This window comes from Haliotis cracherodii, unplaced genomic scaffold (assembly GCF_022045235.1).
Source record: "Haliotis cracherodii isolate W230 unplaced genomic scaffold, xgHalCrac1.p SCAF_13, whole genome shotgun sequence".
In the NCBI taxonomy this organism is placed as follows: Eukaryota; Metazoa; Mollusca; class Gastropoda; order Lepetellida; family Haliotidae; genus Haliotis; species Haliotis cracherodii.
Window position 1 is genome coordinate 5,220,026 of NW_027266268.1, and position 26,684 is coordinate 5,246,709.

The following is a 26,684-nucleotide window of genomic DNA, read 5'->3' on the forward strand; positions in this document are numbered from 1 at the left end:
CGCATGTTGTTTTTCTTTTTCCTGACTGCCTACGTGGTCCAGTGTTTGAGCGTCTGCTATATTAAGTGCAAAAATCTTGGAATACGTTAAACTTCATGTGCCTTCACCTCTCCTCCTGTATTCTGTTTGATGTTTAAAACTGCACTCAGCAATATTCCAGTTAAATGATAGTACTTTGTAAGTAATGGAGTCTGGACCGGACAATCCAGTGATTGACATCATGAGTGAGTGAGTGAGTGAGTTTCATGCCACTTTGTACACTATTCCAGTTATATCACGGTGTGTCGGCTTAGTGTTGGAGGAAAGCCCAAAGTGTTGCAGGTCTTGGACGTTTTCTTCTTTAGTGAAACCCACGTGCACGGGTAGGTGTCTAGCCGGGAGAGCCACATTTCAGAAATGGCTATTGCCGGTAGAGACACATTTTCAGCTGAGAGCATTTCACCTATTCTAGCGGGTAATTAATTAATCTGATTACCGATACCTTTAAATGAGTGTCCCACATTTAAATTACATCCTCATCTTCACTACAGACAAGAACATTGAACATTTCCTGGGACATTAGTTAGAGGGTGTTTCTTTCACTTCACCCAATGTATCTGGAGGAGGGTGCAGAAAGGTCTGGTGATGGACTATAAGGAAGATAAGGAGGTGAAGAAGCTGGTGAGAAGAGCTGCTGCCCTCCCTCTAGTACCTTGTGACAAAGTGGATGATGTGTGGCTTGATGCCATTGCTGACTCTCCTGCTTGCCCTAAAGTGACTGCCTTCATAGACTACGTGACAACCAGTTGGGTTCAAGGAGGGGCCTTCATGCCAGAGATTTGGAACCATTTCGAAAACCAAGGCCACCGTACCAATAATCACCTGGAAGGGTGGCACAACAAGATAAAGAAACTTGCCAGGAAGTACCACCCGAACATCTACGAGGTAGTGAAGCTATTTCAGCGAGAGCAGTCACTCAAAGAGGTTGCAATCCTGAGACTCTCTCACTAGTGGTCAGAACCTTCACGAAGAAAGAAGTACAAGGCAATCGATGCACGTATTGCGTCCCTCAAGATCCAGCTCCTGAACCAACATCTGAGTGAGATGGAATATGCTGATCACGTGGTCGGCCTCCTTCATCTGCAGTTATGACATATTCATATTCAACAATGTAAAGTTTTGATGAATATGTTATCCTTGTTGAATAAAAAATGAGAAAACAAGACTTGTTTTGTTATATAGGGTAACCTGTTAGAATCACAAAGCATGTTTTGACAGCATAGCCGCGAGAGCCACATTATACACTCACGCAACGATAACCATTGCCACGAGAGCCACATCAATTTGGGCTATCTATTTTCGAAATGTGGCTTTGCCGGCCTGTAACCCACGGGTATGGTGCTGACAAACCTAGAAACATAATTGGGTCGAACCAGGATTCGAACCCACTATCATAGGTTTACCAGGAATCACAACTGGGAGACAAGCATAGGTTGCTGGGGGGCCTGTATTCTTACCAAGAATCACAACTGGGAGACAAGCATAGGTTGCTGGGGACTTATTTTCTTACCCGGAATCCCCACGGAAAGAAAGAGAAAAGTTTGTGCCACAGATGGATCAAGGTTGCAACTGTTTCAGGTGTTAAATCAAGAGCTGTTAAATATACCCCTGTAATAAAGTTTAGCACCACTTTTTTATTTCATATAGCCCCAAGGTCCATGTATCGTTTGGATATATCTACATATGAAATTGACATCATTTTGTTGTGCAAAGGTTTTTAACCTCATACCAACCAAACCATATGGTCCAGGATATATGGTATATGGACACGATATAATTGGCAAAATCACCAACCCACACATTGTCAAATTAGTAATGCCAAAGGAAACGAGGGGCGTTCAATTCTGCAACTTCAATATAAGACCTAGTTGCAGAATATCTTGTGCACTTTTATTTTTCAATATAATCTCCATTCACCTCAATACACTTATTCCATTTGTTCTTCAAGCTTTTAATACCACTTTTATAGAAATCTGCAGATTGGCCCTCTAACCGCGCCTCTGTGGCAGCCTTTATGTCCTCGTCATCCTGGAAGTGTCTTTCATGTAGGGCTGATTTCATTTGCTGGAACAGGAAATAGTTACTGGGGGCTAAGTCTTGGCTGTAGGGTGGGTGATTCATCTGTAGAGCCCAGACTTAGACTAATAGTGCTAGCCCACTGAGATACCATGCCGCAGTTTAACATGGATTAGACACTGTATACCAGTCCGAGCCGAACAGTCTTTGCGTTAGCCCCTTATTGCCTAATCCCGTGGAGATTCCATGTTAGAATAGGTCAAGAGGCAACTAACATATCGGTTGTCATTCTGCCGCTCTGGGGACTGACCCTCTATCCACTACACCACAGAGGCGGTCCAATGACAATGTAAGGTGTGGAATTAAATGATATTGAATGACAACACAGATGAACTGGTGAATTGGTTTATTATTGTATTTCTTGTTTATTTTGGTTATGTTGATGGAGCTGGGGTCGTTGTGACCTGATTCTCAATGTGCTGAGTCTGCAGGATGAACAACACTGTGAGGAGCTGCAAAAAAGGAACGTGTGTCAGTGTCAGATGGAAGCGCTCACTCGTGACTGGTCTTCCGACTGATCACGGAAGGGGACGATTTCAGTGATTACAACGGCTGTGATGCTCAGAGGTATATTTTCAGTCTAAATATCCGATCGCGTTCGGATTGCGATAGTACCAAAGCCTAATAGTGCCACTTTGGTAGCATGTTTTTATGTCGAAATTTCGGAATTTCGATATATATATGTTTGGATTATATTTTCGTAATTTCACTTATTCCCTCGAAATTACCATTTTTTTTCTTATTACTTCGATTAATTTCTCATGATTTCAAATTTATTTCCAAAATTCAAAATTTCGAGAAATTGAAATAACGAGAACATAAATCTATATTTTGAGTTTTTGAACTAAACTTGAAATAACGAGTAAATAACCAAAGCAACGAGAAACTAATCGAAGCAAGGAGAAAATACTGACATTTAGAGTTTTTGAGAAAAACTTGAAATAACGAGAAAATATTCGAAGTAACGAGAATAAAATCGTTATTTCGAGAAAATAATTGAAATAAAGAGAAATTTCTACCAAAGTGGCTTTTACGATATGGCACGAGTCTTCTTGCAGATTGCGGAACTAATGAGACTTTTTGGGTTTATAATTTAAACACTAGGCGTCCCAAATGATTTGCACGTTTAAGTATGTTGTACCCGTTTCACTCAGTCAGTGCATGCAGCTTTTCCGTAACAAAATGCGAGACGCCGACAAATGTAAAATCAAACTTCGACGAAAAATATAATTGTTGAGGCTTTGCCACATGTGACCTACCTCAGTGTAATAAATCTTGAATTCACCCTTGCTGACATCTCCGTCATCTGTGAAACATACATGATGATACATTAGGGAGAAACATCAACCAGAAAATTAAATTCTCAGGGATTATAATGAAAAGTCGTAAATTCAGTTTATGTCCAAATGAATGTGTCTCTATACAGACGAATATTTATAATAATTGACGTGCACAGTTGGTCGAACCCGAGGGGAGAAGTGTCCAGCGGTGTCCAATCTTGCTAGGTCTCACTATTGTGATCTCTTAATCCTAAAAATATAATCATTACACAAATATAATGTGAAATTGTTATAACTGGATATGAGATAGAGTTTAATCTTAGGACATACACAAGCATGCACATGCAAACACGGTAGGCCCTTTCAACAGTAGAACTAAATCATAAAAAATATGTTTGGTTTATTGTCGCTGATAGAACAGCAGGACCCCGTTCCATAAAGCGATCTTAGCGATAAGACGATCGTAACTACATGTACCATACTTTAACATAGACTTATGACAATCATAGCACTACCATCCCTTTGTGGAACGAGGCTCAGGTCAGTAACAGGACGATGTTTGTCACTGTAGTTGGTGTAATCAGAGATCATATACCGATCGGAAAATGATGGCTATTCGTGTTATATATCCAAACAATGTTGTGTCGAAGTTGAAGGGACCCCCCACCCCCAAGTTCGTTATATCCGTTAGTTCGTTATAAGCGTGTTCGTTATAACCGTAGTTTACTGTAATGTGTAACGCGACGTTAACCCCCACTGATTTCACTTCACCCATGACGGAGGAAGGTGATGTTGGATCTGACCTTTACAACTTTCGCGAAACCCACGAGATGGTGCTGACTAAGTCAGAATAGGATCAGGTCGAACCAGGATCAGATTCACAATTATAGGTTTCTGGCATGCCCAAGGGACGCAACTCTCCGCCGATGAAGGACATAGGTCCTCACGTACAGCAAGCTGTAATGCCGCGGAAGCCCCTAGGTTTCAAGAAGATGGTATTGTGAGCTACCGTTTTGGTCCATTCTGTTGTAAAGGGCGTCCAGGTCGGAAGACGTCACTATACCGCTCTGGTCGTCGTCGTACTCCAGAAACAGGCCTTGTCCGACGATGTTGAGAGTAGGCTCCGTCACCCCCCAGTGGAAGTCGAACTCGGTCCGGGAAACTTCACCGTCTCCTAGGAACCAACACAGATGATGGACACACGTAAAAATGCATTAAAAGGGAAGCAGGGATTTTCCCTGAAAAAGAAAAGAAACATATTCCTAAATTGTCTCTATTTCTTTTGTTGAAAAAAAAGGCAAATCAGAAAATAATTATGTATTGATTTATCGTTGGACGTATCTAATCACATTCCATTGAATAAGAATATTGCTTTCTATACAGTCAAGATAACTGCCTACCAGTAAACTGCACCATTGCGAAACAGAGGAGAACGTTTAGATAAAGGATACACGATAATGTTTGTTTTATTACCACTGAGTCCAATAATCATCCTTACGCAAATTATAGTTTCACATTGTATCCCTGCGTGGTTCTCTCAAGTGATACATGCTCAAAGAACCGTAAATGTCTATCCGCTCAAGGAGCGAGGGTATACATATTAGATAGTCTACCTGCTCAAGGAGCGAGGGTATACATAAGATTGTCTATCAGCTCAAGGAGCGAGGGTATACATAAGATTGTCTATCCGCTCAAGGATCGAGGGTACACATACCATTAGATTTTCTATCTGCTCAAGGAGCGAGGGTATACATATTAGATTGTCTATCTGCACAAGGAGCGAGGGTATACATATTAGATTGTCTATCCGCTCAAGGAGCGAGGGTACACATACCATTAGATTGTCTATCCGCTCAAGGAGCGAGGGTATACATAAGATTGTCTATCCGCTCAAGGAGCGAGGGTATACATACCATTAGATTGTCTATCTGCACAAGGAGCGAGGGTACACATATTAGATTGTCTATCTGCTCAAGGAGAGAGGGTATACATATTAGATTGTCTATCTGCTCAAGGAGCGAGGGTATACATATTAGATTGTCTATCCGTTCAAGGAGCGAGGGTATACATATTATATTATATTATATCTACTCAAGGAGCGAGGGTACACATATTATTAGATTGTCTTCCGCTTAAGGGGCGAAAGTACACTAACTGTCAGATTGTCTATCTGCTCATGGTGTGAGAGTACAATTACCGTCGGTGTCGTAGTCATGGAGGAACGTTTGGACGTCGGCCCTGTCGAATTTTCCGTTGTGGTTGTAGTCCAAGGTTTTCCACAAATTGTCTGTTTCCTGGTTCACGTAGTGCACCCATTCTGACACGGGATCCGTGTTACTGGAAGGGGAGACAACCACGTTAGTAAGAGCGTGCCTGTAAATACTGACGGCGTTGGACGTTGCCCATAATATCAATCACAGGTTTGTCTGGGTCAGTTACGATTATTTACAGGATACCGTCGTATAGCTTAGATATTTCTGAGTGTGGTGTTAAAAAACAAATAAGCATGCAATAACTCTCTTAATCAAACTAATAAACAAAAGTGGTGCATATGAAAACGTGTCACTGATTTTGCATATCCTCCATAGGAGTGAGTGAATATGGTTTTGCGCCGCTTTCAGCAATATTCCAGCAATATCACGGCGGGGGACACCAGAAATGGGGTTCACACATTGTACCAATGTCGGGAACCGAACCCGGATCTTCTGCGTGACGAGCGAACGCTTTAACCACTAGGCTACCCGACCGCCTCGCCTCCATAGGAGGTCAGTGCAAAGTTTATAAATCCAGGTACGACCGAGAGAAACATTTGGAGAAGAAGCCACTCGTGGAAATTTCATGGCGCAAAGAAATCCAATTTTAGAGTATAGCCGACTTCTGTATCCCGAAAACATGATGAGCTGATAGTTATTCTTGCTTAATTGTCAGACCTCGTGACAAACGCATGATCATTGAACAGCATTATTCATGCGTTCATGGATGTCAGTTAATTGGTCCGACTGTGTGAGCTTCTTTTGAAACGAATATTTATTGACTGGTGTTCTTACCCTAGCACACACGGCAGGAGGAGGAGCAGGGCGTACTGGAACATCACTGGAACACAGAAAACAAAAAGACTTCTAGGTACAACCCAGTCTCATTCGGCAATTACCGTACATACTGCAATTGAGGCTCGATCTTCTCTTTTTCTCAAACCTACTTTCACTTTGTGCTTGTTTCCTTGGAAAGTTTTTATATGACAATGACGCTGAAACTTATTGTGGTACTTTTTGCTAAAGGTTTAAAAATAGTGTGAAAAAATAGTTATTATCTTCCAATATAAGAATATTAGGTTTGAACATGTATATTCGGAAACACTTGTCCCTACACCATAACTCTAATCCGTAGGTAACTTGTTTTTAGCACGCTCTACACACTTTTTCATTAACACCAAGCTACCCAGACGGGATAATGTTATTGTTAATGTATTATTTGAAAATAACGTTTATCAAAGCTGTATTGGATGAACATTTAGCAACGCTTTTTAAAGGGCAAGTTAAGACAAAAGTATGATTATGAATTTGTTACGAATATCAGGTTCATAATATTCGTTGAAAGTATTTATCTGTCCAAGTGAAAATGATGAAATTACACACAACGTACTCGGCGTCTAAAACAAACCTATATGGGGGCGTGGCCTGAAGCTTTGTGTTTTTTATCGTCTGTTTTACGCAATTTCCGTTGTTTTCAAATGTAACTTTGGTTACTTTGGTAACTTTCCGGCAGCGACCTCTGGTGACATGAACCTAGACAGTATCCCCCAGCATTTATGAATAACAAGTGTTATCATTCGGCACAGCCTGTAGTCCTTGCTGCGCAATATATGCACTGCAGACAAATGCATATGATCACAAGGAGGAAAATGCTGATGTTTTTAGATCGCTCAGCACAGCCTTATATGTAGACAACTGCCTAGGCAACATCCCCACTGCACCAGAAGCCAAAGATCTAGTGCATGAAATGAGTGCCTTATTCGAAAAAAGCGGCTTCCATCTCAGACAATGTATTAAATTAGTAACGTTCCCTCAGTCGTGGTTGATTTACCTACAGAAAACAAGGCAGCCATTTGTGAGCGTTGGCTGTCTTGGCGAGACAGGAATTACCGAGGGAACCTTGGGACTCCAATGGCAGTGTAACAGTAATGTGCTTGGATATAGGGTCAAAGAAATTAGTCATGGGTACCTCACCATGAAAGTCACGTATTTTCACTCCTTTCACAGCAAGAGCAATGGTCATTGTCAAAGATCTCCGAAAACTGAAGAGAGATCGGGATGCACCTGTTTTGGATGGAAGTGAATATGAAAAGTGGTGTTCATGTGAAAATGAGCTACCAGGTATTGAGAATGTGAATCTATCCCAGGTGCGCCACCCCTCACAATGTTTATAGGACAAGTTCATATATAAGGACAGCTTCATATCTTCTCTGATGTCCCCGAACGTGTCCAATGGTGCAGTTGCCTTCCTTGGACAGTGAATCAAGGAAGTGTCTATTTCAGTTTAGCACAAGGCAGATCCAGACTTGCTCCATATTTCGAGCTTTCAGCAGCGCTGATAGGAGCACAACGTGGAGTGACACATCGTCAGTTCTCTATTGACTGAAATCTGATTCCTGCAGGTATAAAGTATTTGTTGGAATGAGGGTTGCTGAGATTCAAACTCTGATAATGTTGCGGACTGGCTCATCCTGCTGATGATCTAACTTGAGGCAATCCCTTGAAATAGCGTACAGATTCTCCTACTTGAATTGCCCACTTCACGTTTACGTCCGTTCAAACATCCCTTTTACTCCACAGGGGTGGACAGTTTGGGGCCAATGGTAATACTTGTTGTTTGTTTGTTTGCGTTGTTTAACGCCGCACTCAGCAATATTCCAGCTATATGTAAAATAATCGAGTCTGGATCAGACAATCCAGTGATTGACATCATGAGCATCGATCCATGCAATTGGGATCGATGACATGTATCAACCAAGTCAGCGAGCCTGACCACCCGATCCCGTTAGTCGCCTTTTACGACAAGCATAGTCGCCTTTTACGGCAAGTATGGGTTACTGAAGACCTATTCTACCCCGGATCTTCACGGGTCGCCAATGGTACAAAAGAAAGGATAGAGAAGATGGGGAGGAACCTTTAAATGTACGGACAACATGTGCAGTACATCTTAAACAAGATGACAGCATCTACACCATTTTGTAACCATGTGCTCTGAGCAATATATCACTGAAACTTCAAACATACACTTCTCTTTAGATACTCGTATGTATGGCATGGTTTTGCAATAAATGTTGTAGTTAATAAACTTATACAACTTTGTAGGGTTACAATTGGTGTACAGGTACTTTGATAATTTCACGATTATTTGTTGTGGTGACAAACATATGAGTCTGGTCAATTCGCTCCAATAGTTTCATTGTTTGCAAAGAAGCCCATAGCAACGTGGCGCCACCTTTTCTCATGAACGCCTTGTCGCCAATTATTCAAGATGACGTCATCATGTTTATGACGTCACACACTTGAGGTCATCTTCCCGCCGCAAGGGAATAAACTGATTGTAAAAGTCCAGTTTCCACTCTTGACGAACTAGGCTGGAATTTCTGTGCTCGATTGCAGCGCCACCATTGGCGATTAAGATTTATATTCTTTCTATGACCCTCCAATCGACCAATCAGATTCCACCTCTCATATCACTTGCATTTGCTTAAAACAAAATGGCGACGCCCAGTGAAGACTATCTGATCGATAATCAATATCTAGCTTGTACTAAAACGAGTCTTACTTCGCGAAGTACATGCGATAACGTGGATACCTTGATTAAAATCATGAAAAGATTTGGAAAATATCTGCTGATGCCGAGTTGGCGGAACACATGTTTTGCAAATGCTGAAATCAACCGAAATCTAGAAACTAGACTTTCATAGTCAGTTAACCCCCCTGCCCCGGGAAGATGGGAAAAACACGTTTCCACATTTTCTCAGGAAAAAGCCTTTGCATAATATAAGAATATCCTACTCGCAACTCGAAATATGGGTCATCTGTCCCTCTTGAATTAATTTTGACAATTTCTCGTGAATACATTTTGGTTGGTTGGTTGTTTAACGCCGCAATCAGCAATATTCCAGCTATATGACGGCGGTCTGTAAATAATCGAGTCTGGACCAGACATTCCAGTGAACAATATCATGAGCATCGATCCACGCAAACGAATCGATGACATGCATCAACCAAGTCAGCGAGCCTGACCACCCGATCCCAAAAATAAATTCACTCGGGTCAGATACTCCTTAATTCCTCGTAGCATGAAGAATATTCCGTAAACGTCCAATAGTATGTCACATAGAGCAGGATGTCAGTTGGGATCCTTTTGGACTTTTGTGATGTAGGTGAGTGAGTTAATATTAAGCGTCACATCAACAAAATTTCAGGCACGTGGTGACAGCGTGTGACGTAGGTGGTAGAGTATAGAATTACGTCGCCGTTAGCAATATGCTAGCAATAGAGGGACATCAGGAAATAGGCTTCAAGTAATGTACCCGTTTCGGGGATCGAACCTGGGCATTCGGCGTGACAAGCGAACACTACAACCACGTGGCTGCACCGCCGACCCGGATGTATTTGAAACATATGTTGAAAATATGATTATTAGTAAGCAGGAGTAATACGGATTCTCTTGAATTTTCTCAAAGAGAGCTTTTTGTTCAAGTTCTGTTTTGATTGAAGAAATTATACAATTAGTTTAAAAAATAAAACATATCTAAGCCCCTATCATTCTTACCTGTCTTAATGGTGAGTGTTACGAAATGGACATATGGCAGGAGAAGCAATGCTGATATGCTGGGTCATGTGACGTGGGATTGGGGAAATATTTTTAAAATCTGAGCTATAACTATCAACTTAACCTGAATTGAAAACAACACGAGAAGGAGACAAAATACAACTTATTATAACACTTACCATTTCAGTGGTACCTTTTTTATACCGTTTTTTCGAAAGCCCTGCTATCCAGACGGTTTCATGCCTCCATATATGAAGTTTATGTCAGTAGCGGGTGTACGGGTTTTCAAGACCTGAATGGGTTTCAGGTCGAAGGTCGGGGGTGCGCCGGGCCTCTAATAGAAGCCGGGTCAATTGTTCTGTGCAAAAAATAGAAGCCGGGCCTCTAATAGACGCCGGGTCGATCAATTGATACAATTAATGATCGGGACATTCGTGGTCATAGTGAAATGGGGGTATTAATAGAAGCCGGGCCTCTAATAGACGCCGGTCCTCTAATTGACGCTGGGTCAAAGGCTTGTCCGAAATAAATAGAAGCCCGGGCGTCTAATAGAGGAAATACGGTAATCTCGTCAAGTCCCGTACATCCCGCTACTGACAAACAAAACAGGTTTATTATTACAAGTTCTCAAGATACAAAGTCGTGAGATTATTTTCGATGAAATATGTGCGAGTTACAATTAGATCTTTCAGTAGTGCGACTTGAACAGGGTCACTTTTGACGTGACAAGCAAATGACGTCACCTCAAACAAAAAGGTCCGTTTTCCAGACGAGATCCGTGAAGATCCGGATTAGAATTGGTCTTGTCGTGGGAAGCGACTTATGGGATCGGGCAACGTCTGGCAGGAGAGCGGAAGGTCGGCGTCCCTCTCCCTGGCCGCGTCATACCAAAACCCTGCCTGGTGCTCGAGTATAAGCAAGAAGTGGTCGGCTCGGAGTCAGTATACTGTATATGAGTGGAGTATCTATGTTAAACTGAGACATGGTATATATGTGGGCTAGCACTATAAAACCGGCATTAGTCCGGACACGCACGCACGCAAGCACGCAAGCAAGCACGCAAGCAAGCAAGCAAGCAAGCACGCACGCACGCACGCACGCACGCACACACATGCATGCACGTCGCTATGAAAGTGCAATAATCTTAAGCCCCATATGACCTGACCCACCCACCTTCTTGAATCCTGGAGGCCAAATATGTTCATGTCAACTGACATTTTAAACATGCATTTATTTATATTTCATAACTTGCGAACACGTGACTCCTCAAGGAATTGCACTGGCTTCAACATGTCCACATGAGTGTTTTTGAGATAAGTGTTTGACCCAAATATTAGGGCAGGAAAATGCATGTCACGCACGTGACCTTGTTTCAAGAGAAACAAGCCAACTGATATCAACCTGAACGGTGGTTTGGCGACTCAAAATTTAAACAAAGAAAAATATTTTTCAAATTTCAATTGATGAAGAGGATTTGGACATTCATAAATATACGAACTGTATGTGCCGTCAAATGAAGAGTGACTATGCAAATATACACAGACCAAAGACGTATATGTATAGGATGGGAAGCCTGCGGCGATTGACTTTGAAGATGTGCGCAGCGCAAAGCAGGCCAAGTCGACATCACATGTGAAAGACTCTGCCATGAGGAGAGAGTGGACTCCATTTTGACCATCTGGCGCTTGCGCAATGCCTTGTTTATCGACTTCATTAGTTACCCAAACTTCCGGATAATAGCATGTGCATGTGCATGTGCATGTGCATTTTACATGTACCACAGACGTATTGCCGATGTTATCATGTATGTAATAAAAACACGACCGTTATATATGTCTACTATGTGTTTGTCAGTCATTCTTATTTCAATTACGCTGCGAACACGATGTCTGATTATTTGAATTGGGACGATTCCGAAGTGGATTTTTCAGAAATGTTGGCGGAGTATGAATTAGAATTCAGCTGTGATTCATGGTCTTAGGATGAAAGTAACTCTACACCAAAGAGTCCACTATGCTTGAAACAGTATTTGTCCGTGCCAGGGTTCAGGGGTCTTCTCGTCAACAAACACAAACGATGCGATTTAAAAGGTGAGAGTACTAATGCATATTTTTAGTATATGTTTTCTGTTTCGCTGAACATCCCCTGAACGTGGTGTGTGTGTGTGTGTGTGTGTGTGTGTGTGTGTGTGTGTTTGTGTGCGTACGTGTGTGTGTGCTTGTGTACGTGTGTATTTGTGTGTGTGTGTGTGTGTGTGTGTGTGTGTGTGTGTGTGTGTGTGTGTGTGTGTTTTCTCACAGTTTTATTATGCTCAAAGTTAAGGGTACAATACAATTATTTACAGTTTATTATCTAAATATTTTCAAAAAAGTATTTTTCTGAAATCCTTGTCAAAATGATAACATGCTGTGAGGACCTATTTTGAACTTTGTGCCAGCTTACTTCCTCATGTGATTCAGAGATCAACACATTATCCCCAAAGGCCTCAGGATCACATCCCCCATCAACTCCCCTGCTGCAAGAGACATCCTTCACACCGCCTCCCAACGCCTCATCACAGGACAAATCTGCCGTCATCGCAAAATCAACGCCATCTCCCTCAAAGACATCTCTGACCACATCAATCAGCTAAACACTACGCTCCAACCCGACACCTTCTCCTCGCTGCGCACTGCCCAGACACAGGCCAACAACAAACAGCACACGAAGACCAAAGCCAACCTTATCAACAAGTTCCAACACCTCATCACCGATAAACCCCAAACCAGGAACACAAGCACCACCGGAAGACTGTTGTCAACCTCAGCAAAAAGGATCTCACCACAGAACAGACTAACATCCTGTCCAAAGGCCTTAAGTGCATCCCCACCAGACCACAACGGAACCATGATGACTTCATCTCCACTATCGAAAAGGGCTTCAGCAACTCGCATCAGGGCGTTAAATCGACTATCTGCGTCACCAGATCTGTGACATTCTTGCAAAAACCACATCGCAAACTCCTAAGCTCACCAGAGCTTAGACAAAAGCCCATCAGGATTGCTCCTGTTGACAAGGGCAAGGCCACAGTCATCATGGACACTTTCCACTTCCATGAGTTAGTCAACATCCTCCAAGAGCCAACCACCTATTCCAAGATCACGAAGGACCAAACTGCTGAACTCCTTCGTCAACATAAAACCCTCCTCAGACATTTAAAAGACATCTTTGAAATTAGCAAAGTACTTCACCACCAACTCTCCGTGAATCACCCCCGACCACCCTATGCCAGAACCAGCATCAAAATCCACAAGAACCCTCCTATAGTCCGTCTACTTGTGTGTTCGCGAGATAATGTCAAAACGGCTCAACACCCCAGTGTTGCTTGACAACAGAATAAGGATCTATACCCGAACGTTAGCTTTGCAGTATTAAAGAAGTTGTTATCCATAAATTGTGTCTACTTTGTTATTTTGCTTATGGAAATACTATTTATTTAGTTTTACAAAATCATGCTTTTATAATAGACAAATCATGCCAGATACTACCATTTTGTGGATATGTAATTATTTTCCAACTAAACAGTGCGCATACAATGTGCACGCACGTTCTACACTGAATGGCAAATTGCACAGTTCACTGTTTTTGATCATCACCATGATCACTATACAACACTGTACAAACTATACATCAGTCACATGCTCACAATACTATTATCTTCGTCTGTGGGGTATAGTCAACAGCAAGTGGTCCCCGTTTTCGCTTTTTAGAAATATTACCTCAAATAGGTGCAAGTGCACCTGATTAATCACTGATCAAGTTGAGACAATGTGTTCCTGACTTCGTAGACTGTTGGGTTTTCGTTTGATCCACCTTTCTGCCGATAATGAGCTAAATGTTCTTCCAGGGGATCTATATAAAATCAAAATATAAATCAATATAAAGCTTGCTCCTTTTCTCAAAAGAAATTTTGTTCATTCTACAATAGAATTCACAGAAATTCTGCGTTGCTTTCTTGTATATGGTCCTGTCCTAGTCATTATGGCCGTTTCCCAATCATTGAAATAGTGCAAGAATTCATCAGTCAGAGACTGAAGTCTCGGGTCGTCTCGTGTCCTATATGCCTCTAGATCAGGGTTCCTCTTGCGTTTCGCCTCCTCCTAATTCCAAGTGTTCAGACAGTCGAAAATACGTTCATGTGCCGAATAAATTTCACAGTTTCTGCCACATAGTCCCCATAAAGATCTTCCAGAGCCTCCACAACTGTCTTACAGAACAGTTGTGCAGCCAGGTTCACTTTCATCTTTGCAAATGACGATAAATGTACATAATGTCTGGTTAGTTTGGGGCATAGGGAAAATAACGGGGACTCCATGATCCTCATGCAAACGGATGATGTGAATCCATGAAACACATTTCCCACTATTCGAAAGAATTCGTACAAAGTTATATGCTCCAGAATTTGAAAAACAGTTTCTTGTCGTGTTTAGTAAATGTGGAACATCCATATGAAAAAGAGTTTTCTTTAGGGAAACGAATATGGGTTCAAAGTCTAAATTGTATTTTGTAAATTTTCATCACGAAGTAGTTTGAAGAATTTTTCTGTTTGGCGTCGCCACTTCACATGTTATAAACAATGGTTTTACCAGGCAGTCAGTCATCAAGTCTCACATACAGGCGGATAGATGTAGTCACCCCATCAGTAGCCAGACAGAAAATGGATATTTCAAAGATGTGGTGATGCCTTTCACCATAACAACAAGAATGGATTTCCCCAGTTTTGGTGTCACTGAAGAGGAGATTTCCATATGAGATTTCCATATGATTGATGTCGTTCCCAGTTTTGTCCCGTTCCACATTACAAACTAACTCCTCGCTTGTTTTGTCACAGACCCGTCTTTCTGAAACTTTAATTTTGTCTTGAAGGCTACCGACATAAGATGTCCATTCTTCCTCGTACACGCCACAGTTTTTCTCGTGAAAGCCACAACTACTTGGCAAGACACGCGAGTAGTCAAACAAATAGGTGTACTTAGAAGGGCAATGAACCCAGAATCTTTGGCCACATCATGAGCTCTTTGACTCAACGTAAAAATAAACACCACTTGACCATCATAGGGTGCCGCCTCATTGTTGATTTGTTTTTGAGTTTTTCGCACTTAAGTACTTAAGTTGTTGATCCCAGAACAGCCTTTGTGCAGAATTCTCGTCTGGATAACTTGTCTCGACATCACTTGTGTATTTATCCACGAGCTCTAGGCGTTCTTCGTTTTCACTGCAGTTTAACACACGTCCTTTTGTTTTGATGAGATCAAGCACCCGTCTTTTAAGTCGATCAAGTTCCACCTGAATTGATTGCTTCTCTTTTTAAAAAAATGCCAATCTTCTTAACCAAAATGGAATACTATGCCGTGTTTTCTTCATGTATATACAATGCTCAAACTTCAAGAGACGACAGTTTGTGATATATCACAACTGTCATGGTCTGACTATTTATATAGTCTCTTTACATATGGTATCCATTGTAAAATACTAGATGTAGTTAGAGTGAGTGAGTTGTGTTTAACGCCGCTTTTAACAGTATTCTAGTTATATCACGGCGTGTCAGCTGAATGTGGGAGGAAAGCCTGAAGTGATGCAGGTCATATGTAGTTAGAAATGTGTACAGTATATTGTGTAAAGATGAGACGAGTCTTGTGTAAAGAAGAGAAACGGCCTTATGCTTAGCCCATTACTGTTTAGCCTATATGTAAATGATATTGGTTCGGATTTAGAAAATCAAGTCTGTATTTATTGATGAATATTTCCCAAATGTCACGAGTTTACTGTATGCTGGTGATATTGCTGACGTAATATTGTAATTGTAAATGATCAGACTAAAATACTCGTTTTTAGAAAAGGTGAACCATTTAGAAATTATGGAAAGTGAAATCTGTGGGGACAACCAATTGAAATGGTATCTTTTTATAAATGTTTAGGAGTGATATTTACCCCGCAATTGGTTTAGACATTGTTCATGCCAAGAATGGTATTCAGATACGAATAATTCTTCAAAAAGTTGTACATACACCACATTTAAATCTCTACTTCAACCTGAAAAGCATTTGTTTCATTCAATACATTACAAATATCTTATCTCACTTTGTCGTTTCCATGCTCGACCCGTGAAGATCGTAAACGGCGACTATGGTTGTCGTAAAAGGCGACTAACGGGATCGGTGGTCAGGCTCGCTGACTTGGTTGATGCTTGTCATCGATCCCAATTGAGTGTATCGATGCTCATGATATTGTTCACTGGATTGTCTGGTCCAGACGCGATTATTTACAGACCGCCGTCATATAGGTGGAACATTGCTGACTGCCGTTAAACAACAAACAAAACGTTTCGACGCTCTGTACATAACCTGATGATAAAAAAGGGTAGGTTGGGAAATATAATGAAAAACTTTCGTCTTTGCATATTCTGCAAAGAAATATATAAAAATGTTATTGAAAATGAATACCATTTCCTTTTAGAATGTCCACATTATGCTTTTTTACCAGATAAATTTATACCTGAAATGAAACAAGCGTTCATTAATCTGAAGAGTACTTCGAATAGTTTATTCTTAGAAAATTTATCAAAATATGTTTACTTCTTCTTTAAATTAAGAAATGAATTGCGTGCGTTGGTATAGCTTTGATATACTTTATTTTCTTTTGCGTGTTAAATCCATCCCATTTGTAACAATAACAATGAATAAATGTCATTATCTCTGTCTCTCTGAACCCGCGATCACAGATTTGTATAAAGAGACGTTGACCCCATTTAAATTTGAAAACATTATGTTTCTCAATACCTGCCCAGATGATATTGAAAGACAACGCAGATCACTGGTGTATTGGTTTATTGGTTTATTATTGTATTTCTTGTTTATTTTGTTTATGTTGATGGAGCTGGTGTGGTGACCTGATTCTCAATGTGCTGAGTCTGCAGGATGAACAACACTGTGAGGAGCTGCAAAAAAAGGAACGTGTATCAGTGTCAGATGGAAGCCCTCACTCGTGACCAATCGTGTCATTCCGGTGTTGTCGCTGATTACGGAAAGGGAACTGGAAGCCCACTAATTCAGGAATCAGTGCTTCAACATCGTCATGATGGTAAGTGCACAACGCCCCTCCATCACCCGTGACAACATTCCGCCGAGTTGCGATGTAACCAACGAACCACGGTCTTTTTACATGGGTGGCCTAGTCGTCTTAGTCGCCGTAATTCGCTGTGCAGAGTTGCGTCCCTTGGGCACGCCAGAAACCTATGATTGTGGGTTCGAAACCCGGTTCGCCCAAATTGTGTTTGTAGGTTCTGTGTTTCCTCAAAAATAGGTTCGTGCAAATTCATAGGCGTGCGGTTAATTAAAGGTTTGCCGGAAAGTCGGTTCAGTGTGGTTCACATGTGTTGTGATTCAGAGAAGGTTAACTGTAAGAATGTTTGAATCACATTGTCTACTTTCTTGACTTCCTGGGGGCACAGGCGGCTCATTCGTCTAGGGTGCCTCGTTTCGCTGTGCAGAGTGGCGTCCCTTGGGCACGCCAGAAACCAATGATTGTGGGTTCGAATCCCGGTTCGCCCCAATTATGTTTCTAGGTTTGTCAGCACCATACTCGTGCTCGTGGGTTTAACCGAGGTGGTAAACGTCAGGGAGGTGTCCTCCCAAAACTTCTACAGCTTAAAACAACAAAGTTTATGGTCCACTGCACCACTAATCTCCTGGCTATTACCTGTTGGGCATTGATTGGAACAGTCCGATTAATTAAGTGTACAACATACAACAAAACAAAACAATTTGGGCTATACCATTATAACAATAGGTAAACTCAATCAGCCATGACAACTCTCTGTAGATGTTTTGGCATGTAGAAGTTTTGGGAGTGAACCGTCTGGGACCTGCATCATTTCAGGCTTTCCTCTCACATTAAGCTGACACGCCGTGATATAACGGGAATACTGTTAAAATCGGCGTTAAACCCAACTCACTCATTCACTCTTGACTTTCTTATTGACGATGTGCCTTCGGGTTTAAAAAAACTAAAAGAGGTTTCAGATCAGATTTACATCACTTAGCCGTTTGTCATTAATCTTTCATTTCATTGAATAGTTGGAAAACACATTTCTGACGTTATCTTTTGTGGAAATATGATGAGACACCACAAGTGTGACGTCACAATGTGAAAACAAATTTTGAATTTTTTTTTTGGAACTAAAATACAATAGAGTTCAAATAAGTTTGCACCTTTACAGAAGTTTATTAAAAGCGACGAAGCCGTTTCCATCTTCATAAGAAATCTCTGTGTCAAGAGTCGATTGTACGATTCAAACATGATGACGACGACTCAGTGTTCCTTACAACTATACTGCTATAACATGTTATAACATACTATAACGTACGAGAAACCCTAAACCAGACGATGTAACAAATAATGGCGGCCTTGCGGCATGTGACTTACCTGTTTGTAGTAAGCCTTGAATTCATGCTTACTGACCTTTCCGTCATCTGTAGAACAAAAAATGGTTATATTATTTGGAGAAAAATTAAATCAACTTATTATTATGAAAAAAATTCCTCGTGTATAAGACCGCCTCCGTGGTCTAGTGGTAGAGCGCCCGCCCGGAGAGCGGTAGATTCGGGGTCCGATTTCCGGCCGCGTCATACCAAAAGACGTTAAAAGATGGTACTTAAGAATTGACTTTCACTTTCTGTGAGTTCATTGGAGTATGAACATTTATAGAGTGAGGGCCAAACTGTATGAACGTCGGAGCTTGCGCTATATCGCGGAATAAAATAGTTCCCCAAAAAGAGAGGTGACATGAGCCTATGGATGCACAACTTGCTCTTCAGAAACATCTTACGCAACACATGTGAGAAAGGTCTGTAATGAACTACCTCAGTAATGACAGCGCGTTGTAATACATTTACATCAAGTACAAGACGTCAAAATGGCCGACACGATAAACGTGACGGGAGGATTTCCGAAGTTGTTAATGAACCTGTGGCGGTTACATGTGTCATCATTGATCAACTGACCGATTATTGAAAGGTGATTAAAGATGCGTCAAACAGACACCAAGGTAAATTCGTAGATTGCTGGAGACGGTCACTGTCAGCCTAGACACAGATCGAGTCGATACTGACGATAGTTTGGATGTGCATTTTTTCGTTTGTTCATAAGGATGGGCCGTAGCGAGGAAATTCGTGAACAATTATGCATGCAGTCAAGCTCTCTTACGTTTCTCAATGTATACTGAAATGCTGAGACCAAGATTAAATATTCAGAAATAATGCTTATGTATGTTTTCGTGCTAGGGAATTCCCAGGTGTTTCCCCAGGAATGTGGAAGTAGTCCGTCAGTGTTTACGTCATTTCAAGAACACGGTCTCGTGAAAAACGTATGAACGTCAAATTGTGTCGTTCATACACTTATAATTTTTTAATTTGAAGTTTACACGATATCCGGCTTTTTCATTGGACGAGAGGTCGGTCGTGTGACCGCGAAATTGACGTTCATAAAGGAAACCCCTGGCAATTCCCTAGCACGAAAACATACATAAGCGTTCTTTCTGATCATTTAGAACCTTTATTCTTGGTCTCAGCGTTTCAGTATACGTCGCAAGCTCCGACGTTCATACAGCTTGGCCCTCACTCTATGAAGGTTCATACTCCAATAAACTCACACAAATTGAAGGTCAATTCTTAAATGAATGTCAATTTCGCGGTCATGTGACCGACCTCTCGTCCAATGGAAAAGCCGTATATCGTGTTAACGTCAAATTAAAATATTATTTGTTGTTATCCTGTCTGGCGCTCGGCATTAAGGGGCTAAAACAAGGTCTGGTCGGTTCGGAGTCAGTATACTGTGGCGTATTCATGTTAAACTGCGGCATTGTATCTCAGTGGGACAACACTATAAATCGTCACCAGTCCGGACTAGCGCGCACACACACACGCGCGCACGCACACACGTCGCTTTATAAGTGCAATAAGCTTGGACCCGACGTTAAACCCCATTTTACATTTGCATGCGGAAATTCGTCAGGAGCGGTTGATGTTTATTTTAGACGGATAAAAAATTTGTTTTGGAAAACATTGTGAGGGACGTCGCGAATGCAGGACAAACAAAAGGATTAATATAGATGACAGTGGGAAAGCGTGTCCTTCTAGACGAGGGACCCTGGTATACACGATTTCTATTTGCCGAAGCCCCTAGGTTTCAAGAAGATGGTATTGTGAGCTACCGTCTTGGTCCATCCTGTTGTAAAGGGCGTCCAGGTCGGAAGACGTCACTACACCGCTTTGGTCGTCGTCGTACTCCAGGAAAAGGCCGTGACCGACGATGTTGAGAGTAGGCTCCGTCACCCCCCAGTGGAAGTCGAACTCGTCCCGGGTAACTTCACCGTCTCCTAGGAACCAACACAGATGATGGACACACGTGAAAATACATGGAACTGCAGGTTAAACAGAAATCAGTGGTTGTTTCTTATAAACATAATCTGATCCTTTTGCAAACTTCCCGTTTGCCGTTTGCCTGCTCAGGAGACGAACGTGCACTCACCGTTCGTGTCGTAGTCATGGATGAACTTTTGGACGTCGTCCCTGCCGAATTTGCCATCGTTGTTGTAGTCGAACTCCGTCCACAACTTTTCCGTTTCCTGGTGCACGTGGTGTTCCCAGGCGATCACTGGGTCCGTGGAAGGAGCGCTACCAGGGGAGATAACCACGTGTAAAGTGTTACATTTCTGGAGGCAGTTTAGTGTTATGGCAACTTGTCATTGTTTTTGTCATTATCCCGAGACCGCAATGTGGTAGAGCGTCCGCCCGGAGCGCGGAATAGCGGGGTTCGATCCCCGGCAGCGTCATACGAAAAGGTACCTCTTGCTACCCTGTCTGGCGTTCGGCATAAAGGGACTAAAACAAGGACTGGTCGGCTCGGAGTCAATATACTGTGTCAGAGTCAGGACTAGTACAAGCGCGCGCGCACACACACACACACACACACACACACACGCACGCACGCACGTAGCCATAAAAGTTCAACAATCTTGAACGCGACGTTAAACCCAATTTCACCTCACCTTGCAAGGGGCCACTTAATTCACCGGGTTGTCGGTTTGGTATAGTTTTTTGTTTAACGCCGCACTCAGCATCACTGGATTGTCTAGTCCAGATTCGATTTTGTACAGACCGCCGTCATATAGCTGGAATATTGCTTAGCGCGGCGTTAAACAACAAACCAACCACACAACTTACACACAGCCTTCATATAGTTGGGATATTGTTGAGTGCGGCGTTAAGCATCATATTCACACATACATTGTGGAATGCATCGACCGTTACGCGCAGTGCTAATGACCTGCTGGTCCCACTAAACCAGTAGTTAAGATAAGCATGTCTGTTAAGAACATCACAGGGAAATATCAGTGCGTGTAGTGACTTCAACGTTTGTTGTTTAACGCCGCACTCAGCAATATTCCAGCTATAAGCAGGTGGTCTGTAAATAATCGAGTCTGGACCAGACAATCCGGGGATTGATTGGAGCATCGCTTCACGCAATTGAGACATGTGTCATAGCGACTGATTTACGACAACCATTGTCTGAAGAACATTTGATTTAAAAGGCTAATTACCCTGTAGCCATGACATCTGCATGTCTCCATAACTTAATCGTCACTATGTATTAGGGGCTAATCCCCGTTGTTAATCCTCACCACCATTTCATTGTATATTGAATGTCAGCCAACCTGGGCTACTATATCACTTCCCGTTAATTATTGTTATTAATAGTACTGTATGACATTTATTGCCTTAATTGTTCACCCCCGGACAATGCCGGTTCATCACCCACAGAAGTCCCATGTCCAGAGCAACGTCATTGTCTGTCCATTGTTGTTCATTACTATATATGTGTTACCATTACAGGGTGTTAGTCAAGCTTGGTATTCAGATCAGAACAGGTATTCCGCTCATTGTGTATTTGTTGTTTATTGTTTACATGTTGTGCATAAAACGTTCCGGGACAGTGATGTCGATTTTGACGTTTATTCCCCCAAGAGCTAATTTCCCGTTAACATGCGCGTTGACATATGTATCAACGAAGTTAGTGAGCCTGACAACCCCATCCTGTTGGTCGCCTCTTATGACAAGCAAGTCGCTTTTACGACAAGCATGGCTTGCTAACCCGAATCTTCACAGTCAAATTTTTGTTTTTTGTTTGGTGAAAAATTATGTAAATGAGACTATGCTGCAGAGAAACCGGCGGAGAAACATACGTTTTAGACTCAATTATCTCTCTCAGCTGAGAACTGATGACAACCCAATCCTGGGAGGTCACGTCAGGTGAAATGTTTGAGCAGCCAATAGCAGCGTAGGTGCATTTTAATTCTCGGTACGAGCGAGTGCAGTACATCAACCTGTGAGTGTATCGGCGGAGTCATTTTGGAGCAGACAGACCAAGTCGTAGATGGTGGTGGGTTGTTAGAATAGTTCATTTTTTGGATAAAATGTTGGACAATTTGAATCAGTATTACGCATATGACAGTTAAGCATACACCAGAACCATTCTGACAAGTCTGACATTATAACGTGAAGATATATATACATTCAAAGGTTTACTTCAAGTGAAAAGTTCATAACTTTCGCTCTTCCAATGCTATTTCCGTACTTATTACTGCAGCTAGGGTTCAACTGTTATAAAAGAGTTTTATATAAAATTTCATAAACAGATCCTCGCATCAACGTCACTCAAGTTCAGTCTAGAAACACGTTTGATGTACTTATGTGTAGGCACGGTTATTACATTTGCCTGAATCGTTAACACTGCTTAAGCTAACACTTGCAGGTTTCACAAAGACTAAATCTTAGTGCCAGTCGTAGTCTACGAGAAATCAATCACCATGTGTCTACTCGTGGACAGGTATCCAGTCAACAGATGTTCTTACCCTAGCGGCCCTTGAAGATAGAATATTTCTCCAGCAACCCATGCTTGCCGTAAAAGGCGACTAAGCTAACACTTGCAGGTTTCACAAAGACTAAATCTTAGTGCCAGTCGTAGTCTACGAGAAATCAATCACCATGTGTCTACTCGTGGACAGGTATCCAGTCAACAGATGTTCTTACCCTAGCGGCCCTTGAAGATAGAATATTTCTCCAGCAACCCATGCTTGCCGTAAAAGGCGACTATGCTTGTCGTAAAAGGCGACTAACGGGATCGGGTGGTCAGGCTGGCTGACTTGGTTGATGCATGTCATCGTATCCCAATTGCGTGGGCCGATGCACATGATGTCAATCAGTGGATTGTTTGGTCCAGACTCGATTATTGTAGGCCGCCGTCATATAGCTGGAATATTGCTGAGTGCGGCGTTAAACAACAAACAGACAAAACCAGTCTTACCCTAGCACACACGGCAGCAGCAGGAGGAGGGCGTACTGGAACATCGCTGGAACACAGAACACAGAACACATTGCAAACCTTGTTTCTCTCAACCCAATTGTACAATGTTGAACATCTATATCAACTACGCCAAGAACTGGAACACATTTCTAGCCTTCTCGTCCGGAAACTATTATAATTATCATTATTATTATCATTAATTTATTTATGAAGGCTGTCTCAGTCACCCAGTGGCGACTGCGCTGCAATTCCCTGTGCAGAGTTGCGTCCCTTGGACACACAAGCCACAAGACCCATGCTTGCCCACTAAAGTGGTAAACACCCAGTAGCACTCATAATAATTTTGCCGTATTTGACTTTTAAATCACCTTTACACAATAACCCACAAAAAACGCCCTCAATTTTTTGACAAACGAAACTTCAAGGGTCCGATAGCAAGTTTACACCTACAAATTTTATTCCGTTTGAAAAATGTACTATTTATGTCGTTTAACCTACTTGATCTTTAATAACAGGCCATCCTTTTGATTTGCCACTGGAGCTTCTTACGCCGAACACAATAGGTATTAGAGAAATGGTTGTTAACAATGACGACTTTAGTACACCTTTGGATAGAGTTATATATTTGAAAAATGTGTTGAAAATACAGGGCACAGGTCATCACTAATGGCTATAAGTATTGTTTTTTGAGATTTCTTATACATGCGGTATTGCTTCAAAGCTATAAGACAATCTTGATTAAATAAATTATACAATAATATTTATCTCCGGAGGACATGAAAAAAGATATCTGCGTACTTTTCATCAACCTTACCTGTCTTAATGGTGAGAGTTAAGAAATGGACATATGGCGGGAGAAAGCTTGCTGGTGTGTTGGGTCACATGACCTGGGATTGGCACTATCGACAGAATGTTTCCGATATCTTGGAGATAATAGTGAACATAGCCGGAATTCGACAAACATGAGTAGAAGTAGAAGTGGGCTGTGTGGATTGCTGCATCTTCACGGTGTCAGATCTCAGACAGAATCTTCAATTAATAAACAGACCCGTGAAGATCCGGGGTGGAATTGGTCTTCATAAAACCATGCTTGCCGTAAATGGCGACTATGCTTGTCGTAAGTAGCGACTAACAGGATCGGGTGGTCAGGCTCGCCTACTTGGTTGATGCATGTCATCGTATCCCAATTGCGTGGATCGATGCTCATGATGTCTATCACTGGATTGTCTGGCCTAGGCTTGATTATTTAGAGACCGCCCTGATATAGCTGGAATATTGCTGAGTGCGGCGTTAAACAACAAACAAACTTATATTAGCACAAATTAAATTCTGGAAACGAGCTTTAGGGACAAGTTCAAATTTGACAAGAAAAAACAGTCATTATATCCCCGCCATACCGTTTCTTTGATTTGTTGGGAAAGTGACAATGTTATGTGGTACTAAAAAATAAAGACATTACGAGAAGCAAATATGTAATCAAACTAAGTCCACATAATTATCATGTAAAGCACAATTTACTTAAGTTGGTTTTGAAGAATCTGGTCCTAAGGCACAACAGTGAACGTAGTTGAACATAGGTTAAGGGGCAAGGGTAGAACTAAATATAATTAGATGCAATTGTGTTTTTAAAGTAATACTGCTAAAGCTAGGTCTGTAGTCTATGAATATTATATTTGTGCCAAGTTTCGTTCATCTCTTTTCCCGTGTCAGCGGGCATCTCATTACCACCTCTTCGAAAGAAATTGGTCTGTATAATAAATTTTAAATATGTATGTGGATAAATGTTTTTAAATTTGGTGTGATGCTATTATCAGCTGACTTTATTGAAGGCTTTGTCCAGGAGGTTAAAGTATCGTGAACTTATTGTCCCCCTGTGTGACACGTAATCCTATCATAATCGATGTAACTATCATCAACCAGTGTATTTAAGCCAACTCACTGCTGAGAGCTTTTTAACATTGGCTAGCATTGTGCACAACCACCAGTAGCTAAAGTGATGACGTAAATCCTGCTGTGGTATCATGCAGGAAGCAGAGGTACTGTAAGTCCCCATGATCCCCTGTGAGATGGCCTTGCTTTGGTAACTGGTGGCCTATAGCCGTGTTTTAAAACTGTATATATAATATTGTTATGCTCAAATATCTTTCATGAAATGTTTTTTTATATAACTTTGCATAAATGACTCATTTGTAAATATATTAACTTGGTCTCGTTGCTATATGGCTGAAATAATGCCGATGCGACGTTAAATGTTAACTCACTCACTCACTCACTCACTCACTCACTCACTCACACACTCGTACATCTAACTTCCAAAGTTGTTTTTAGTTGTATAATCAAAACACACTCTGCACCTCCACGTATAAAGTTCACATTTGCAACCATAAGATCTCAAAACACTAATTCTTTCCTGAAAACCTTAATGGCAAAAGGCACAAATATAGTCTATGATTAATAAACATGCCACGTTCTGTAAAGCTAGCTCCCAGTGTTTCCGGGCTCTGTTATAAACCTGCGATTGCTCTGGGGATGTTGTATATAGCTTACGACCTCCTAAATGAATATCAAAATGAGTTCATTTCCCGATTGATCTTCTGAAAACCAAGACATACACGACTGCTATTCCGCTGTTTGCATGTTGATTACTTTACCTATTGCAAAATATGTGTGCAACATGGACTTTGTTTTGAGTTATTTAGAATAAAAATTAAACAACGGAATAATATGTAACGATGAAGCAGTTACTATTCACTATTAAAGTTGATCGGTCGATCTCTACAGATTTATCTGAAGATGGATAACTGGTATAAATGAAAACTGTTTTCGAATATTTCAGTCACGTATAATTTCTACACGAATAATAAATATATGTTACAGTAATAAATATATGTTACAGTAAGAGAAGGCCTTTGGCACAAGAACTAAGTACTAAATTATTGTATGTGTCGTGTAATGGCACGCCCGCATACATCCAGTGACGAGGCTCGGTTTGTTTCGTCCATGCGTGAATAAACTCCTTTATTTTGATTAAAATAAACACGATAGAGCTAATATAATTTAATATAATATTTGCTCCAC

General features: G+C 41.4%; 3 protein-coding genes across 4 annotated transcripts; 1 reads left to right on the forward strand and 2 right to left on the reverse strand.

The window, feature by feature from the left end:
- Window positions 1-2,446: 2,446 nt before the first annotated feature.
- Window positions 2,447-10,250, reverse strand: LOC139458775 (visinin-like protein 1). The gene is made up of 6 exons (XM_071240191.1): window positions 10,206-10,250; window positions 6,443-6,488; window positions 5,593-5,732; window positions 4,405-4,569; window positions 3,375-3,421; window positions 2,447-2,567 (listed from the first exon to the last, which is right to left on the reverse strand). Exons 2-6 carry the CDS (start codon window positions 6,484-6,486, stop codon window positions 2,490-2,492), a joined length of 474 nt encoding a protein of 157 aa, XP_071096292.1. The 5' UTR covers window positions 6,487-6,488; window positions 10,206-10,250; the 3' UTR covers window positions 2,447-2,489.
- Window positions 10,251-12,281: 2,031 nt separating this feature from the next.
- On the forward strand, window positions 12,282-13,573 carry LOC139459420 (uncharacterized). The gene is made up of 3 exons (XM_071240872.1): window positions 12,282-12,295; window positions 12,665-12,890; window positions 12,974-13,573. The coding sequence occupies exons 1-3, from the start codon at window positions 12,282-12,284 to the stop codon at window positions 13,571-13,573; spliced, it is 840 nt and encodes a 279-aa protein (XP_071096973.1).
- Window positions 13,574-17,063: 3,490 nt separating this feature from the next.
- On the reverse strand, window positions 17,064-24,507 carry LOC139458776 (calcium-binding protein 1-like). Of its 2 annotated transcripts, none has more exons than XM_071240193.1 (6): window positions 24,421-24,507; window positions 23,607-23,652; window positions 20,772-20,917; window positions 20,455-20,619; window positions 18,669-18,715; window positions 17,064-17,181 (listed from the first exon to the last, which is right to left on the reverse strand). In XM_071240193.1, exons 2-6 carry the CDS (start codon window positions 23,648-23,650, stop codon window positions 17,107-17,109), a joined length of 477 nt encoding a protein of 158 aa, XP_071096294.1. In that variant the 5' UTR covers window positions 23,651-23,652; window positions 24,421-24,507; the 3' UTR covers window positions 17,064-17,106. The 2 variants fall into 2 exon arrangements, with proteins under 2 accessions (XP_071096294.1, XP_071096293.1); XM_071240192.1 differs by having other exon boundaries at window positions 24,405-24,449.
- Between the last annotated feature and the right edge of the window lie 2,177 nt (window positions 24,508-26,684).